General features: G+C 37.6%; 1 protein-coding gene across 2 annotated transcripts in view; it reads right to left on the reverse strand.

The window, feature by feature from the left end:
* PDE7B (phosphodiesterase 7B) overlaps positions 1–19,634 on the reverse strand; it is a 319,410-nt gene that overhangs the window by 204,721 nt on the left and 95,055 nt on the right. The window contains exon 2 of one of the 2 annotated variants that reach the window (XM_044248236.1): positions 9,354–9,414. In XM_044248236.1, coding sequence (XP_044104171.1) covers positions 9,354–9,414 — 61 coding nt within the window. Of the gene's footprint in view, positions 1–9,353; positions 9,436–19,634 lie in introns of those variants that run through there. The other variant, XM_044248244.1, reaches the window with a different exon arrangement.

The following is a 19,634-nucleotide window of genomic DNA, read 5'->3' on the forward strand; positions in this document are numbered from 1 at the left end:
TGTTTGTCCTGTTATAAAGCCCTTTAAATCTCGCCTTCCTTTCCACCTTGATTATCTTATCATTTCTTTCCTCTGATTTTATTCTTCAGGCATAATGACTTACAGTTTCTCTATTTGGTCACATTAAGCTTCCTGCACCTGCTGCTCCTTCTGCCTGGAAATGCTAATGTCCTTTTCAGCAGGCTGCCCTTTCCCAGCCTCACAGTCCTGTGAGGACTTCTCTTTGACACTCACTTCCTTATCACCTCTTGCACAGACCTTTCTGACACTAATGCATCTCTTTCTTTCCACAAGACCCAGGCTCATCCTGCTTATGTTCTATCATGCTAAATTGTTCTGTCTTTGTAGTTGTCCACACCCCACTAGACTGGAAGCCTCTGGAGATCAGCACCAACTGCAGCGTCTTCTCATCCCTACCCTGGCACACCATACGTATCTATAAATATCTGATGATTAAAAAAATTTTTGAAGTGTAGCTTCAGATGAAGGGTCTTTTCCTTCAGAGAGAAAATGAAACTACTACAAGACTGACACTTCTATCACTTAGGGGTTTGATAGCTTCAGTTCTGATTGAATGCCCTTTGCTTGTGTTGTTATTCTCAGCTAGCTCTTATCGGAGCCGTGGATCCAGGCCGCATTCAGAAGCATGGTGTTTTGTTGCTGTGGAGATGTTGCAGCATTCCACAGAAAGCAACCGTGAAACCAGGAGACTTATTTTTCTTATGCAAGGCAATAATGACTTCCAAATAAAAATTCTTAAGGTCAGGGAGATAATGCAGAAAAAACCTTTAAATCATAAACCTCATAAAATAATTTTCTGTCTATTCCTATAAACATAAAGAAGACAAAATAATGGGCCTCCTTTTGTTTTCTCAACACAATGTTTCATCTGCAGAGGGAGAAACTGTCATGATAAGGAGTCTACCTGCTCATTATATCAACTTTCAGAATACCCTGAGCGGGCGGTTGAGCATACGGTGGTGCTCAAGAAATATGTGTTAGTCACCTGATTCTTAGGCTAGGTTCTAACTCTCTACTTGAGAAGAACTACATATTTATCATCCTGTAACCTAAAGTAATATGCTTGGGAAACTGCCGATTAGTTCATGTAGGAGCTCTCCTATCCCTTGGCTGAGGTAACAGATGGTTTTAAATTCTACACCAACTGGTGTTTGATACGCCTGCTCCATGCCCTGCAGATGGTGATGCTCTCCTCACAAATGCATCGACAGGTATCCATTCAGCAAATATTGGGTCCCCGTTACAGGCTTAGGTAGCTAAACGCCATTCCAGTTGTTAGACACTCAGCAGTGAATAAAACTATGTCCTTGCTCTTGCAATATTTGCATTCTGCTGGTGGGGTAATGTTGCAGCACAGCGATTAACAGACAAATGTAAAATATGTCATTAAGTGATAAATGCAATGAAACATAAAACAAAGGCGACCCTGAGTAAGTGATGGGGATAATGCCTCCACTGCCTTTTCTTGGAAATGTCCAGGTTTCGATTTGCTCTCTTTCAAAAGGTAGAGAATATCATCCATGCACAGGCATATAGGGAAAACGAATTGATCTGTTCGTATAACGTGAATGAAGTGCTTTGTCAGTGCAAGTTAGAGTTAATTCAAATTTCTGAGACATTTTAATCTTGATAAATTAAAGTTAAGCAACTTGAAACTTTGTTTTTAAACACAGACCTTCGGTTTTAAGGTCAGGTACACATAAAATAGCTCTTAACAACAACCTTGCTGTAATAACCTCTGAAGATCAGATACTTATTTCTAGATTGCAAATAGGCATTTGAAAATATCTCTTCACTTGAATCAAACTGAGATAGTTTAAAGATTTATTTATTTGAGAGAGAGAGCATGAGTGGGAGAAGGAGAGAGAATCTCAAGCAGACTCTGTGCTGAGCATGGAGCCACGTGTGGGGCTTGACCTCATGACCCTGAGATCATGACCTGAGCTGAAGCCAGGAGTCACACATTTAACCAAATGAACCACCCAGTCTCCCCCAAGCTGAGACAGTTTAATATTTGTAATATATCAAAATTGTCAGTTGGCATATTAAAAGTACAGCTGATATCAAATAAAATGTAATGACTTAGAACAAATTAGTTATTAGGATGTAATAAAAATAATACTTATATTTCTAGTACTTCTAAAAGTTTACAGAATATTTTAATATTTATTAGTTGATCCTTAACAAAACTGATAAGGTACATAATAATAGTTATTATTATTTATGGCTGACTCTGTTTTAGGGAAGAGTAAACTGAAATTACAAACTTTAAGTGACTTGTCTTTAGCCACAGCATTTAAGCTGGTTCCAAATCTTTAAATACCCTGTTCTTTCTGTTATACCACAGTGGCCCACTTTGATATCAAATATTATTTTTCTCTGAAACAGTGTGTATTAATTTTGAGAAAAAGATTTATGGACCTCAAAATTGTCTATATACAGAAATCATATGCTGATGCCAGTGGAAAAAAAGCAAAATATTAATATCAAAACTCCCCATTTTATTTGATGTCAAAGTTCCAAAACATAAAAAATATCAATTTTCTCTAGTATAAAAGATGACAGTACTGTTTTACTTTTTAAATGAAATACTATGATATTTAGTATCAAATGGAAATGATTAAATGAACATTTAAAAAAAAATCAAACCTGAATTCAGGTGATGAGGTCCAAATATTATATTGAGTTAAAAGTATTTAATTTCAGGAGTATCTGGTGAATGGCTGTACTTAACAACTGCACAGTAGAAACTAGTTTATAGAGTATTCCATAAAATTCTAGGACTGAAAAAAACACTCTCTAAAGAAAAGACCAGAACTCTCTCTTATCTGATACTTCTGCTCTTTTTAGAGCTAATGACAGCAGTCAAACTGTCCACAGTCAGGCCTCCAATTCCTTTTCAACTTATCCTTTCATCATCCCTGTGCCTGAAACACTTCCTGCTGCCCCCTACTCCCCAGGTTTCTTTTATCTGGGCTTTTGAATACGGCCATGCATCCAGCTAGAATCCTGCCATTTTTTCAGCCACTGTATATCCAAATCTACACGTCTTCATATCCCAGCTGAATGTGCCCTTCTCATCTTTTGAAGTCTCAACATACTTCATCTTTATTATTATTATTTTTTTGTATATGCGTTCTCTCAAGCTGGTGCTGCAGATTTTGGGGTTCAGGGCTTGAAATGCTTCCTGGAGGTAAACCCTCCAAGGGCAAGACACATGTCCCATTGGCTATGCATTCCTAGTGTCCAGTACAATACCTTGCATATAATAGGTATTCAGTGTATATCTGTTGAATGAATATTGAAGGATGACTTCAAGCTACCATACAATTTTGAAGAATGTATTCAATACTTTTATTTTTTTTAAAGGTTTTATTTATTCATTTGACAAACAGAGATCACAAAGAGGCAGAAAGGCAGGCAGAGAGAGAGAGGAGGAAGCAGGCTCCCTGCCGAGTAGATGCGGGGCTCCATCCCAGGATCCTGGGATCATGACCTGAGCTAAAGACAGAGGCTTTAACCCACTGAGCCACCCAGGCGCCACTGTATTCAATACTTTTAAAAAAGTGTTCTCACATTTATATAATGTTTCACTTTTCAGTTGCTTTTCTAAACACTATTAATGTCATCAATAAATAATTCGTTATTTTGATTATCATCAATTTGTGTTCAATTGTTTATTATTTATTTACCAATTTATTGATGCATAAATGATATTTAGGACATTAACAGCAAGCAATGTCTCCTCATAGAACATTTTATTCTATCACCAGAATAACCCCTCGGCTAGAAAGAACATATGTTTCTATTTCCACTTTGCAGAAAAACTATAAATTAAAGCCTAAAAGACAAAACATATTCTATGAATACACAGTTAATTTTTCAGTGGTTGGGCTAGAAAACAAGACTCTCTTTGCTTATGTTATATGTGAGTAAAACACTGATTTTGTGTTATTTTTTGCTTTGAAACTGATAACCATTTTAACTGATTTATAATAAACTTCAACCAAAAGCCTGACAGTATGAACACCCCCTTCTAAGCCATGGTCCTAAAAAACTGCATATTTTATGTTGCTATAAGACACCAATTAGCATGAAAACATCACAGATGAAATAAAAGCAGCATCACTGAAAATTTCAAACTGTAAAATTAAACCTTGATAGAGGTCAGAGAAATTGAGCCAACAAAATGCCATAAGTTACGGATTAAAGGAAATGCAAATCAAAACCACAATGAGATATCACCTTACACCTGTCAGAATAGCTAAAAACAAAAAAGATAAGTAAGAAATAAGTGTTGATGAGGATGTGGGGAAAAAGGAACTCTTGTATACTATTGGTGGGGATGCAAACTGTTGCAACCACTCTGGAAAACAGTAGGAATTTTTCTCAAAAAATTAAAGATAGAAATACCACATGATCCAATAATCCCACCACTGGGTATTTACCCAAAGAAAACAAAAAGAATAATTCAAAGAGATATATGCACCCCTATGTTTATTGTAGTGTTATTTACAATAGCCAAGATATGGAAGCAACCTAAGCATTCATCCATAGTGGAATGGATAAAGAAGATGTGGTATATACATACACAATGGAATATTACTTAGCCAAAGGAAAAAAAAAAAAAGAATAAATTTGTGCCATTTGCAACAACATGGCTGGACCTAAAGGGTATTACGCTAAATGAAATAAATCTGACTGAGAAAGGCAAATACCATATGATTTCACTCAAATGTGGAATCTAAAAAAACAAAATAAATGAATAAACAGACAAACAAAAAGTGGAATCAGACTTATAAACTGATGGTTGCCAGAGGCAGGGGGTGGAGGGATGGACAAAATGGGTGAAGGGGGGTGGGAGACAAAGGCATCCAGTTATGGAATAGACTCACAGGAATAAAAGGCAGCCTAGGGAACACAGTCAATGATATTGTAATAATGTTCTATGATGACAGATGGTAGCTACACTTGGGGTGAGCACAACATAATGTACAGAGAAGCTGAATCATTGTGTTGTTCATCTGAAGTTAATGTAACATTGTGTGTCAGTCGTACTCAAATAAAATAATTAAAACAGCCTTCCTCCCCGAACGACTACAAATTAAGGCTTACTATCTAAGAGAATCTCCCTCTAAGAATAAGGAGAAAGAAGCAGTTATAAGAGGCATCAAGTCTGTTGGGGAATTCTTTTTTAAAAGTTTCTTTCCTAAAATTTATCATTTCACAGAGTGAGGTCAGCAAGTAGACTAAGAAGGGAATCAACATTGCTCACTTTATGTAATTTTAAAAAATATGCTTGACTTTTTGTGAATCAGTTTGATTCATTATATTTAAAAAGTAAAATCCTTTGTAACTCATCATACTTTATACATTACTTGTGCAATAAGAGCTAATTTCTCTTCCACTTCCTCTTTCTTTTGGTATCAGTTCATTATACCTAAGTAAGATACAGGTCTTACTATATATATGCTATATACCCTTGGATATAGTTATATGAGTTTCTGAGGTCAGTTTGGGCTTTAGAGAAATCTTATGACTAAATTTTAAAAAGGATGGAGTTGGGAGGGTGGAGTTTTAAACATATGTCCTAAAAATAAAGGAAGAAGAAAGTAACATTTGTTACAATTTGATGCTTAACTCAATTGCCCATGTTTGCCCTCTCTGAGGGAATGAATACTCAGTACTCAGTGTAGCCAGCCCTGCAGGACATCTTTATTTACCTTCATATCCAACACGAACCATTCCCCTCAACCCAGAAATGATTCTCTGTAAGACCTATACAAGACAGTCATTGCTCCTACTTAAAACTGCATTGAATTCGTGTTTCAGAGTAACTCAAAGTGAATTTTACATTTATATCTCATTGAATGTAATGAGTCAGAAGCACAACTTTGGTGAAGATGGCTTACATCTGAAAGTTATAAACTACACAGCTTAACTCATACACTCGAAGTATTTTTCATAATGATCTGGGGACGCACCAGCGGGAGAGACAGAAACGGCAAACGGTGTCCCTGGCTAGTGACCCTCTTCCATATTCTGTCTCCACTGTGTGGAGCCAGAGCACTGTGGCATGTAAGTGGGAAAAGAGGGAACTCTTGGGGGTTACAGTGAGCCCCAAACTTCACAACTTAAAACCATGGATGTCTCTGGTTGGCCTCCCTTAGGGATCTCAGTTCTGAGGTGGCATAAAGACTGTACGTGAAGGGTTGGAAATGTTTGGTTTGGTTTTCTTGTTTGGAAATTCTGATTTATTAATAAAAATGTGGTAACATTACCTGTGAAAATACAAATGATGCTCATGACTGGCAACAATTAGAAAACTTAACAGTCCCTTAAAATAACAGAGTCTATCTTTTACTGTTGGAGAGAAAAAGTTTTCTCAAGAAATGCTTTAGGAAGTCATAAGTGCATGATGACAGTTTCCTCTCAAAGGAAGCAACAAATACTTTAGATAATGGTGAAGAGGTATTTTGTTGTTGTGTGAGTATAAATTCCCTTTCTTGATGAAATATAAGATATGCTCTCATTTACAGTGAGTCACATGTTCATAACTTGATTTTCTCTTATTTTAAGGGAATAAACCATTTGACTTCACTTCTCTTATTATCTTGTACCATATTGCTGTGAAATGATGGCCCCCAGGTACACCTGGGTACACCAGGGGTACAACCTGTTAATGGTGGGTTATGCATGTGTATTGATACCCATAATAATTTAATAATTTCATTTTGTACTCTCCTTCATCTAAGATTTCAAAGAACTTTGCAAATGTTTCAGTTAAATTTTGTAACAATCCTCTTAAAAAGATAAGCAGGAAAAAGTCTAAGCCTTCTTAGATGTACGTTCCTTGAGGGCACAATTTTCACTATGTGAATATATCAAACTTTCTAGGCATGGTATTATTTTTGATACCACATAACCATCTACCACCCATTTTAAAGGTAAAATGCATGAATGTTCTTCCTATTCCATCTTTACTTTTCCTGTGTCCTCAAACTAATAAAAACTTCCATTCTCATAATGACTTTATATTATTTAGTTCTATATCACTAAGAAAATAGAAATCTAATAAACTAATGAAATCTGCAGGCTTAATAATATACTGCTGTTACCAAGACTATTCGTATTTTGAAAGAGATATTGTGCCTTAATTTGCTTAGAATAAATGATCTAATTATGTAGGTGTTTAAGATAGATTCCACCTGTCATATATTTAAGTGCTCAATTAATTATAATTGTTATGATAGTAATAGTCATATGGAACTGGTTAATAAAGTATATTTCTAGTTTTTGAATATTGTATAATCAGGCAGATTCACTGGGGATGCATTTCATGGCCAGGAATGTGTTCCTGCAGCTATACAAACCATTCCATATAATCTAGAAGAGATGGGAAGATGACTGGCCTTACTTTAGGGAAGAGAAATCTATAGGCAGTAGTAGACAGTCTGCTGCTATCCCTGTCCTTGCTATAAACTAAACAAGTAACTCACAGGGAAACCAGGACAAAGGAGAATTCAGGCAAAATAAATGATGCTCATGTGCTTAAAATGATTATGGGTTAAAAAAATTGATTGAAATTACTAGATTAGGTGGAAGCTATAATCATATAATATTTTAATAGTATTAAGGTACCCTATTTGACAATTTACTTCAATTTTATTATCTATAAAATGAAGATAATAACAGCACCAGCTTCATCCTATTGTTGAAAAAATTAAATGGATTAATTGATGAATAGATTTGACGTGATGGTGGAATGTTTTCCCAAATCCAACATTGGGATATAACGGCTGGACAAAGGAATTTTTTTCTGCTTATCTGTCTGTCTATCTATCTATCTATCTATCTCATAAGAAATAAGGGATATTTGAAATGGCTGTATGGATGCTATGCTATGTTTCTTGTTATGCATTTCCAATAAAATACTCATTTAACAGGGGATATAGCCACCATCTTAACTAAAATGAAAACATATAAGAACTGCAACAAAGGTTTAAAACACTATTACAAAAAAATGAGGAGGATCAAGAGGTTGGGAAATATGGTATCTGTTTTTGTTAGTTTTTGGTTTTTATGTTTTTGGTTATTTTTCAAGCCATGAGCAATCTTTGGTTACTATTATCCGATTATCTTAGATTACACATTACCAAGACCATCCCATGCCTCTATCTTGCTGATTTTTAGTCATCTCACTAATAACCGAGGCTGTCAACCTATGAGCTAGCCAGAGAAAATGGAAGAGCTAGAATGAATCATTTTGTTCTTCGCTAATGAGTATTTTTCAAGATTGGAATGGACAATGGTAAGATTTTTGTGAGTCAAATTTAGGGATTATTTTTCTTCATCCAAGCTACTGTTTTATTTTATTTGAATAATTAACCAAAAGCTTAATAGACATAGCTTAGTGATTTAAATAAGTTTAAATACTATACCTAAACCTTTACAGTTTAAAAACATTTATGTTATGATTTGGACAATTTCTTACTTGGAGGTGAAGTACATCTCTTATATTCTCTTTACTAGCTTTCTAACTTATAAAATGAGGAAAATCATATCAACTTCATTTCTTAACTGAATATTATATATTTAAAGGTTTGTGAAAGGTGATGATAGATCATCCCACAAGAACAATTGATTTTTCATTACAATGTTGCAATTCTGTTACAAAGGCAATGCCAGTAATTGTGCTAACTTTAAATTAGTTCATATGTATATTTCTCCCAGGCTCTAGTAAGAGCTTTGTGCTGTGATGTAAATTCTTAATAGTTTACTTACTTACCATTCTGGTTTAGGAATTACAGTGTGATTCCTTTTTTTTTTTTTTTTTTTTTTTTAAAGATTTTATTTGTTAGATAGAGATCACAAGTAGGCAGAGAGGCAGGCAGAGAGAAAGGGAACCAGGCTCCCTGCCAAACAGAGAGCCCCATGTGGGGCTCAATTCCAGGACCCTGAGATCATGACCCGAGTCAAAGGCAGAGGCTTAACCCACTGAGCCACCCAGGCACCCCAACAGTGTGATTCTTATTTTTCATCACATTTGCCTCAATACAAGGCACCCAATTCTATGTTATGCCGACGATCCAAGAGTAATTCTGACAGACTAAGAAGCATGGTTCTTGACTTATTGACAGTTAATAAAATCTAAACCTTTTTATCATCAAGTGTTCCACATATAAATGTACTATCCCTGTCTATACACCTATTAAAAAAACCCATAGGCCTCTGTAATATGCAACAAGAGACTGTCAGTAAGGTTACGGAATAACAGGAAGTCCACGTAACATCAACATACTTAATATATATAAAATAAGAAGGCTTCTTACCTAGCATGCAAACACATTTGACATTCTGATCAGGGTTTTCAAACAAGATTTCTCCACACCTCTGAAAGAGAAGGAAAGCCATAATTATTTTAAGATCTTATATTAGTGTTCCCAACACAATGTGTCTTCATAACCGGACATCACCATAACTTCACTCTACTTTTCATGTTTTGCTTGGTTAATTAAGTCGAGGGATTTGTGTCACAAGCAGAGAATTTCCTGGTAGTAAATGTTTAGGAGGTAAGTTGGGATAAATTGTTCCTTCATGCCTCATGACTCTGCCCGGGGCTGATTTTGTGTGCTCTTCTGAGGAGTTGTGAGTTGTGGCCAGAGATGAATTAGGTGTCTAATGTTTTCTATTTCAGTGGAAGACATGTAATCTTTAGATCTAATACTCTGAGGTTAATCACTCTCAAAATTGGTCCTTTTATTCAGACTGAAATTATTCTAAACTACCCACTCTGCAATCAAACACAGATATTGTAGGCACAAAACTAAGTGGCCTATACTGAACTCTCTGAACCTGAAGGAAACAAATAAGGAAATGATGAAAAAGTGGCCCTCGTGATGCTCTTCCTGAACTCACAGACTCATGGAAATAGTAACTTTCTTATCTATATCTTAGTTTCAACTTGCTTGTTAAAAGTTTTGTGCAAGGTGAACTCTGGAGATAACCATCAGCTATTGAGAATGGACTACATTTATGTATATGACTGAAAAATGGTTAGTACCTGAATATGTAAATAAATCCTCTAAAACTGAGAAGAAAACAGCACATAATTCAATAGAAAAATGGATGAAGGTACGAGCAATGATTGGAAGGGGGGATCCAAATGGTCAATAAACACAGAAAATAAATTCAACCACACTAATAACCAAGAACCAGCAAATTAAAGGTAAAATGAGGACTATTTTGAATTCATCTGTGTGGCAAAACTTACAGGTCTGGTAAGAACAATTATTACCAAGAATGTAGGGAAAGGGTACTCTCACATACTGGGGTTTGGAATATAAAATGATAGAACTACTTCGGAGAAAAATTGGCAAAATATAGTAAAGTTGAAATGTGCATATCCAATGACATAGCAAATCATCTTCTAGACCAATGACTGGAGAAATTTACTTAAACAACTTTAACGTCCAGCTACAAAACAGATAAATATATTTTTCATACATTGGAATACTATACAGTAGTTAAAATGAATGAACTAGGGTTATGTATATTTTATTTGGGGGAGGATTATACATATTTTAAAAACATAAATTATATATGTGTGACATGTACATGTGAATGTATAATAATAAAGTTATATAATGACAATGCTCCAATTATGTGAAATATATAGTGTTCAAATCATGCAAAGACATAAAATTTTCAAATCATATAAAACATATAAAAACTGTCTCCAATTTATATGAAGTTGAAGATATCTAAAAATAGTACATATTGTTTGTAGACCTATTAATTTACAGAAAAAGCATAAAAATAGACAATGAATAAGGAAGCTCAAAATCAGGGTAGGGGGATGATACATGGAGCATATATGTTGTCACTCATAATTATGAAATCCTGTGGTACTAAGGAGGGCAGGTTGAGAGGGGAATCGACAACTCGATCACATACGTTCAAACTAATTAATTTTCTGGGGTGACCTACATCAGAGAGATGGACATTTGGCTCAGGGAAGGAAGCCAGTTGCTCTGGTGAATCAAGAGAATGGAATGGCAGAGCAGGGAGGTTGGATGTGCCTGAACGTTGCAAGAGGGCAGTGAATATTAGGCGGAGAGTCTGTATCATGAGCTTTTTTTCCTGGCTACTCTGCTGACCTAAATATCATGTGATATTTATCACTCTATTTAATCTCTCCACGCTTCATTTCTTTGGAAGTAACATGGGGATGCTGGTATACGCCACAAAGTCAGATCAGAGAGCAAATGTGAGGATTAACAACCCGTGGAGTCTGATCCAACCATCTGTTCCTGTTTTGTTTGTGTTTTGGCAAAGGTTAAACCCATTCAAATTGCTAGGATGCATTTCCGCATTACCTGCTTTTTCAAGGGGTATTTTTATGACCTGAAAGAGTTAATAATTGTTTTTAAAGGAAAGAGCAGAGGTTTCTAAAAATGTTCTCAACTTCTTGGCAAAAACCAAAGTGCTAAGGAGCCCTATCAATCCATATCCTGGGTCCTAGAAGGAAACAACTTTGGAGTGCTCCTTTACCCTTTGTTAATGGCCAAACCCCCACATGTGCTGGGATTGAAGAGCTTCCATTCTTTCACTATAGGGGCTGGAAGTAGATGGTTGGTGGAGGTCGCATGATTTCCCATCGCCATCCAAACTCAAAGGCAATCTTATATATGCTCCTAAAGAGGCAGGTGGGGATGGGTGTGGGTGTGACTGGTGCCATGGGGGTCTTGCTGTCTTTCCTAGACATAAACAAATCCAGAATAAGTTTCTATAAGTCCTGAAGCATGCATTCCTTAACAGTCATGGCCCACCTGGGCTCACTGACCACACTGCTAGTGACTGAGCAGCAGGAGCAGGTGTGATGGCTCTTCTGATGACCACCGGACCATCCTCTTCCATGTCTCCATCTCCCTGGATGTCTGGGGAATGGCTGAGGCACCTCTAACTACTTCTTTAATTGCTCTGCTTTGTAAAGTTACCTAATGGTGGTAACAAATTTTAAAACAACGCCCAGGAAGGGATCTGATTGTTCTCAGGACTTGAAAGAAACCGGATTCTTTCCAGTGCTTTTTCTCATTGATGCCAGTGTTTACAGGGCCTTGGCTGCCACACTCATGCTTGCTATGCAACCTAGGACAATGACCCAGTTTAAGAGATTAATTGGGCTAAGCTACAGAGTCTGAGTTTCAGAAAACCGCAGGATCTTCCATGGGGCAAGATCTCATGCCCTATTGGGTTCTCAGGTGCTGCAGCTGTCTCCTTATGGCTTTACCTGGTCATGGATGCTGGGACTTCCCATCTAAGCTCCTTGCTGCTGCATGATCCTGACTTTGACCTGGTTCTGATGCCAGGCTTCTACCTACTTCTCAAAATCCCATTTCTCCACAGGATCTCCATCTTTTTTTTTTCTTTTCCTGATATCCTAATACCAACTCTTCTTGCTCTGTCCATCTCTCCCAGACAACACTACCCCAAATAATAGGGCATAATTATCGAAATCTCCATCCAAGGAGCTAGAGCCCTGCTGGCAACAGAAATCCTCTTGGCATATGTTCTTCTAAACACAGAGGATATGCTGCACATTAACTCCTGTTTGAATGCTTGTTGCCCTCAAAGACATGAAGATTCAAACCACTTTCATTGTTAGTGCTCCCAACGTGCCTCCTTATTACAGTCTTGTTTCCTGTGGGCACCTGGGTGGCTCAGTTGGTTAAGCATCTGCCTTCTGCTCAGGTCATGATCTCAAGGTCCTGGATCAAGCCCTGCATCAGGCTCCCTGCTCAGCAGGGATCTGCTTCTCCCTCTCATTCTCCCTCTATGCACTCTCTCTCTCTCTCTCTCAAATAAATAAATAAAATAAAATAAAAAAATCCTGACGCCTTATACTTACCAGGCCCTTAAAAAAAGATTTGTGAACTAGCTGACATCCTGACATCCATTTAGCCCATACTCTGGGCTAAGTAAGCATTGTTCTAAGTGCTGCACATCTCTCATCCGATCCTTTTGTTATGTTCTTTTAAGAGAATAGAAAATTGAGGCCAAGAGAGTACCACTCACTTTAGAATACTCCACTACAGTGAGTGACAGAATGAAAGCTGACAGCTTACCTGACGGTTGATGGGCAGACACAGATTCTTTAATGTTGTTGGACTATTGTTGGACCCCTCTCTGTCTTGGTCTAGTAGACCATGTCCATTGACATCCCCTCCCCTCACTCAGCCACTGGCTTTTTGCCTGGGTTTTAATCTATCAGAGCATAGGCTTTGTACTAGATTGATCTAAGTTCAAATCCTGTTGTTGCCATCACTTACCAACTATATTATTATGGAGGATTTATTTAGTTTTGTCAAATTTGCATTCTCATTTGTAAAACAAGGCAATCTTGTCTACATCTTAGTATCATTATGTTTAGTTTTAATTCATTGTGAAAAAGAATGTACTAATTTAAAGTACTGTAGATGAGATTGTAATACAAAAATATAAATGAATAAATATAATTTATTCATTAAGTTTTAATTCTTATTATTATGAGGATTAAAAATGAATATTTCTAATCTAAAAATTCAGAATAGTTTGCAATTTGGTTGCTAATTCCTATATATTAAAAAATTTCTGTATTATATCTAAAATTTGCCTTTTAGTCAGGAAGACAAACATGGATGACCTACATTATCTATATAATATAAATATATAAAATACTACATCTTAGTATTTTAAATTAAAAATATTTTCCATTAGTTAAATCATGTTTCTGCAAAATGTGCAAAAAATATATTTTGCTTATGTGAACTATATTTTTTCATTACTTTCATAATAAAATTAGTTATGAAAAATTGATATTAGGCGTGATTTTTACAAATCACACTAAAGTATTCAAAAACTCTTTTTCTTAAGGGAAATTTATATCTGAAATGAAAATACTTAAATAATGATAATAGCAACTAATATACTCAAAAGAAATAAAAAAACACTTAAAAAAGAAATAAAAAAACATTAAAGATAGTGAAAAGTTCATACATTATTCAACTGGCAGCACTCTGTCATTCTTAAATCAGTTACTATTTTTCCTGCTTCGAATAAGACTTCATACTCTTTTATTTTTATGGATATTTCCTATCATTTGAATATATTAGTCTCTCAGCAGGCCACCAGCAGTTGATCTTTATAGGGCAGGTGTCTTAATATCTTTGGATGGGAGGAAACATTAGCAAACAAAACCCAAAACTGAAGTCCTCATTGCTTGGGGTGGTTTGCCAGCTGAGGCAATATCTATTTTCTGCAAGTAGGTGATGTTAAATGCTATCAGCAAATAATTAAAAGGCTGTGCTTCCTTGATTATTTTCTTCCCATCATTGTAGCTTTTTTTTTTTTTTTTTTTTTTTTAAGTAGAAAGACATTTAATACATGAAATTAGGTGCTCAGAAGCTCACTAAAGGCTATATGCTGGGCATCTAGAAATGAGTCTCGATAATGCAGAATTGGCTCATGAGGGGAACTGATGGTGGGCCACAACTGGGAGCGCGGAGAAGCAAGGGGCATCACTGGAATTGTTAACTTCAAGAGTACACCATCACGGCAATGATTCAAAGATTAGAAAGCTATTGGCTTGATTGCCTTTTGATACCCATGGAGCTAGTAACTGAATGCTGGATCCTGCAGAAATGCAGAAAAAACCAACATGCCCATGACTGTGCTTGATAGAGCATTAAACAAAACAAAACAAAACAAAACAACATGAAGAGCTCTAGCATATGACTAGACCTATCCCGGGGGGGAAAAAAATCAAAACTGAGTTTCCCGAGCTGAAGAAGTGTTAACCGTGGTTGCTTTCTGGTCAATGAAGCACCTTTCATCTGTGTCAGGAGCAAGAAAGCCAGCTGGGAGTAGGCAAGCCTCAGCACAGCCTGACTTCACCTCACCCTCACCCCATCTCTGAGTGCTCTGATTCTGCAAATTTGCCATCCAAGAATTTCTCTAGTGAGGCTTTCAGTGATCAAGGCAAATGCCTGTATGCTGACGCATCTGTTTTATTTGTTCACCTCTGAACCTCTAAGTGTCTAGCATGATGACTGCTGCATGATGGGCACTCCTGATGTTAATTAAATGAATGAATGAATATTTCTTTAATGCAGTTCTGTGGGACATGCTTGGAATTTGAGATTATCTGGGGTAGGATGAAAGAAATTTTTTTTCTGGACTCTTACGTATACACACACCAGTAAGTGTTGCTGTTAGATGCAGCCACACGATGGGGAGCTATGTGTGGTGATGAAGGGGGAAACCCAACATTGAGAAGGCATTTCATAATATCTGGGTCACTTCCCATCTCACATTTTCCCCCAACAATAAACAGAATGTTACTAATCAAAACCAGATTCCAGAAGACAAGCCTAGAGAGAAAATGGTCTAGGTCTATAGATCATAAAAAGATAGCTTCTGTTAAGAAACTGAACTCCCAAAGTCTAACAAGGGCGTGGAAGCTTGGAACCCCATTGTCTATCAAATGAGTGAATGAATGAATGAATGAATGCATGCATGCCTGAATATTCAAAACGACGTCATTATTGAGTGCGTACTCTCTGTGTAGGTGTGGTACCATGAATGTAATTACAAAATCAAATGAGTCTTAGGAACACCAAATGTCCTCAGGAAGTTTATATGTCAGTGTGAAACCAGAACATAGGAGACCATGGGCACCCTCAGGGGTGGGCTCCCTAGTGCTGCCTGGGGCTAACATAGAATCCTTCCAAAACGAGACAGGTCTGATAGGAAGGAGTTGGCTGGCAAAGGAGAGGACAGAGGCAGCTGCTCATGCAAAGTCCTGACACCCTGCTGGGACCCTTCCAGTAGCAGCCCATGAGGAGAGCGAAACTGGTGGGTCAGGTTAGAGGGCTTAATCAAAGTGGTAGTCACAGGCCAGACAGGAGGTAAGTATGGGCCAACAGAGATTATAAAAATTCTGAGCTTGCTAAGAGAGGCTGAGTTGGCTTTTGAAGAATCAGATGCTTAAAAAATTCTTTTAGCATTGTAACATAATTACAATATGGTGGTCCCAGATATCTCTCACCAAGAGTATTGATTACAATCTTTTGTCCCTTTCTATTTCCAAGAGGGTACCAAGTCTGCGGTGTTCCTTATTCTTTTTTCTTGAATTCTTACACAGAATGACTACATCCAAAAGAACAGTCCCTAACCATTCAGTCAAAACCTCATGTGAGGCCGACTGTCGCTACTGGTGAAGCCATTAGCACCTAGACTTGAGTACATCACAATTTCCCTTGCTCTCACAGGGTGAGTTTCCAAGGTCTCCTACTTTACGGTGGCACAAGTTCCATCTACCGTGTGGGTGGCATAGCCAGGCCTCAATCTCTAAACACTGTGGTAGCCCTTGGCTTTCTGGTGTTAGAGGATGGCAGATTTGGAACTGGGGCTGATTTCAGCTTAAGCTCATGTTTTCCTTTCTAAGTTTTTCCAGTGAAAGAGCAGATTTCCATCACATTGCGGGCTGTTAAAACGTCAGACTAATAAGTTTTCAACAATCTGTCAGTGCAGATCTCCAGCAACAACCCGGCACTCTTTGAATTGGGGCCTCATTGTCCAATCCAACTTCAGCCAGTCAAAATACGAGACACATCAGCAAAAGGAAAAAAAGATAACCACCTTGAGCTGAGCAGAAACTCTTTTAACAAATCCATTGTTGCCAATAGTCAATAGCAAATCCGTGGGCTACATAACCTGAGGTGACCCCTCAGGCAGGGCCATCCCTCATAAACCTCTAATTAGCTACGGTTAGGATTGACTTGAAAGATATTAATGCTATTGCTATTGGAAAATGAGCCTACCAAGCTTTTAACAGCTTTGTTTTCTCCTTCAGTCAAAGAACAAAATGTTAGCTCAATGGCGTATGCTTTCTATTAGAGAAGTGCCAGCAGCAGCAATCTCCAGAGAGTCTCTCAGCATTTTATTACACACCCCTATTTTTAAATGTTTAAAAACTACTTATTATGAACCAAAACTTGGAAAACCTGGTTTCTGCCCAAGAGCAATTTTTTATTGTTGTTATTAAGCAAACATCCAGAATTCAGAACTGTGTTTTCTGTCATCTCAGCCACGGACAGTAGAGGGCACTAGAAAGGTTGTCCATCTAATGTTGGGTTGGATCCCTACTTAAGGAGATCCTGGGGTCAAAGGATGCACAGGTTCAGAGTTGTCCTGTGTTGTGTTGTGCTCTCCAGTATTTGCAGAATTTCTCCATGCACTTTTATGCTTGAGTTCCATTGCACATATCGAAATTCACATTGAATATCACATTTTTCATTGCATAAAACAATGGCTATAGCTATTGGTCCAGCACAATTTTAGCAGAATCTATACCTGCAAGGCTGATGGCTTGTGGAATGTAACAAGGATATCTCTCTAATGCACCCAGCCATAGCAACTAAGTGGACATCTGGGTCCAAGGCAGTTTGGGAATAATTTTGGAATGGTCTCTGAGAATTCCCCTATATCAGACACAAAAACCTATGCCACTAGTACTTATAAAGTCAGAAAAAATTATGTCAGAATTTTGCAACACAATTTCATCTTTTGTTTTTCTTCTTGGAGTCATAGGTGTTCATAAGTAGCTACAGTTAACTTCTGTGAAGGCATAAATATTTAATTTTTACATAGTGAGTTTTTAAGAGTGAAGTCCGTAGATATTCTGTGTCAGAGAAAGCAGCAAGCAGTATAGAAAGAGAACAGCGTTGCTGTTCATAGTGGAAAGAAATTAGAGCATCTGGATCCAAATCCCAAATTTAATCCCTCCTTAGCTGTGTGATCTTGGAAATACTACTTATCTTTCTGAACCTCTTTGTAAAGGAGAAGGAGTGACAATGGTCACTCTTTTACTGAAATAATTAAGGTAATATGTGTGAAAGCATTTTATGTACTCTGAAACCTGTAATGGGGCCTGGTGTGTACGTTGTTTTGTGGAAGGAAGGAGGTGGAAGGTGGAGAGGGCCATTTCATGGGGTTGTATAAAAGGAAGAAAACACAGCTCTACTGTGTAAGTCATAGGATTTTGCGAGGGGAAAAATTGTCTCCTCCCATGATGGAGAGCACTCGCCCCTTAGAGGGTAACCTGCAAAGAACAGAATTTGGCAGGGCAAGATTGAAGTGGTAAGGCCAGGTTGGGCAGAGTAGCAGATTTTGAGAAAGCATTAAATGAGAGAGGAAACAGAGTCTCATGTGAGGGGCAGAGAAAAAAGGCAGGAAAAGTCATGGCTCTGTAGCATGGGCAGGGCAGCTCCAGTACCAGAAACATGCATTGCTAATCTGGGAGGGATCTGGGAAAGCACTGTGGCCAACCAGTCACTTTCTAGATGTAGTAAACAAACAAGGCCAATGAAGTTAGGTGACTTTCCCTTTCAAGGTCTTACGATGATCAGAATATGAACTCTTGAGTTGAGAGCAAGACTCCAGCATTTACCAGATGCATGACCCTGGACAAGTTACTCAGTAGTTCTTTGCCTCAAAAATTTCCTCATACGTCAAACGTAGATATTACTACTGCCTACACCATGGGTTCATCTTGAGGATCACATGAGAATTGATATACATAAACCAACTAGAATAGTGCCTGGAAAAAGTAAGTACCCAATAAATTATTATTACTTTCAAGAATATACAATTATTTGTAAGCAGAGAAGCCATGAAAACCATGGCTTTTCCAGCTGCCATCCAGTGTTAGTCCATGTTACCCCCTTAATTTGGACACTGAGTCATTGCCCTGCGTAGCCTCAAGGCGCCTGAAGCACGCATAAAGGGACAGACACCTGCAGTACCTGTTAGATGGGGGTGGCCAACAAATATTTGTTTAATGAATGAATGGGAAATCAGAGGGCAAAGAGCAGGTTGAAAACTGGACTAATCCTTCCAAGACAATTATCTCCAGTTGCTGTAAGGGAAGGATGTCGAGGTTTAAAGTCTCACTTTAGTCGAATATTTCATTCAAAATATTCATTCAGCAAACCTTCATTGAGGGCTTCCCAGTGCAGCAGACGTAATTATCTGTATTTGGCTGTTTATGCTGAATTTATTTATTAAATTCAGTAGAAACTATTTCTATTTTGATTATATTATTCTCAGATAATTCTTGTGTGTTTAAACTCCTAATTAAAGAAAATTAAGCAGACTTTTTGTATAGTGGACACTTTGACTTTAGGAGGTTCCTGTATTTGGTGCCCAGAGACTGACTGACTGTGCCTGACGCGCCCTTTTACTTGGTGTTGAGGAAGGGGAGGAACACCAGTGGTTTTGAGAAGGAGGTTTCTCATAGGTGCTCAGCTACACTGGCCACATCTTGATGGGTGCAGAAGAGTTCCTGAATGATGTATTCTGATTGGATAAGGAAGAGAAAAACTAACATTGAACTAGTCCTCAGTGGAAGTTGAAGACACAAGATAAGCTAGAGGGTATTTATTCTGGGTAATAAACTATGGGCACAAAAACCTAAAGGTGGCTGAGTAAATGAAGGAAGTTAGGAATGGCTAGAAGGGGTTGGGGTCCAGATAATCAGAACTAACAATGAGAGACATGAGGCTGGGGAAGCT

Source organism: Neovison vison, chromosome 1, assembly GCF_020171115.1.
Source record: "Neovison vison isolate M4711 chromosome 1, ASM_NN_V1, whole genome shotgun sequence".
Lineage (NCBI taxonomy): Eukaryota > Metazoa > Chordata > Mammalia > Carnivora > Mustelidae > Neogale > Neogale vison.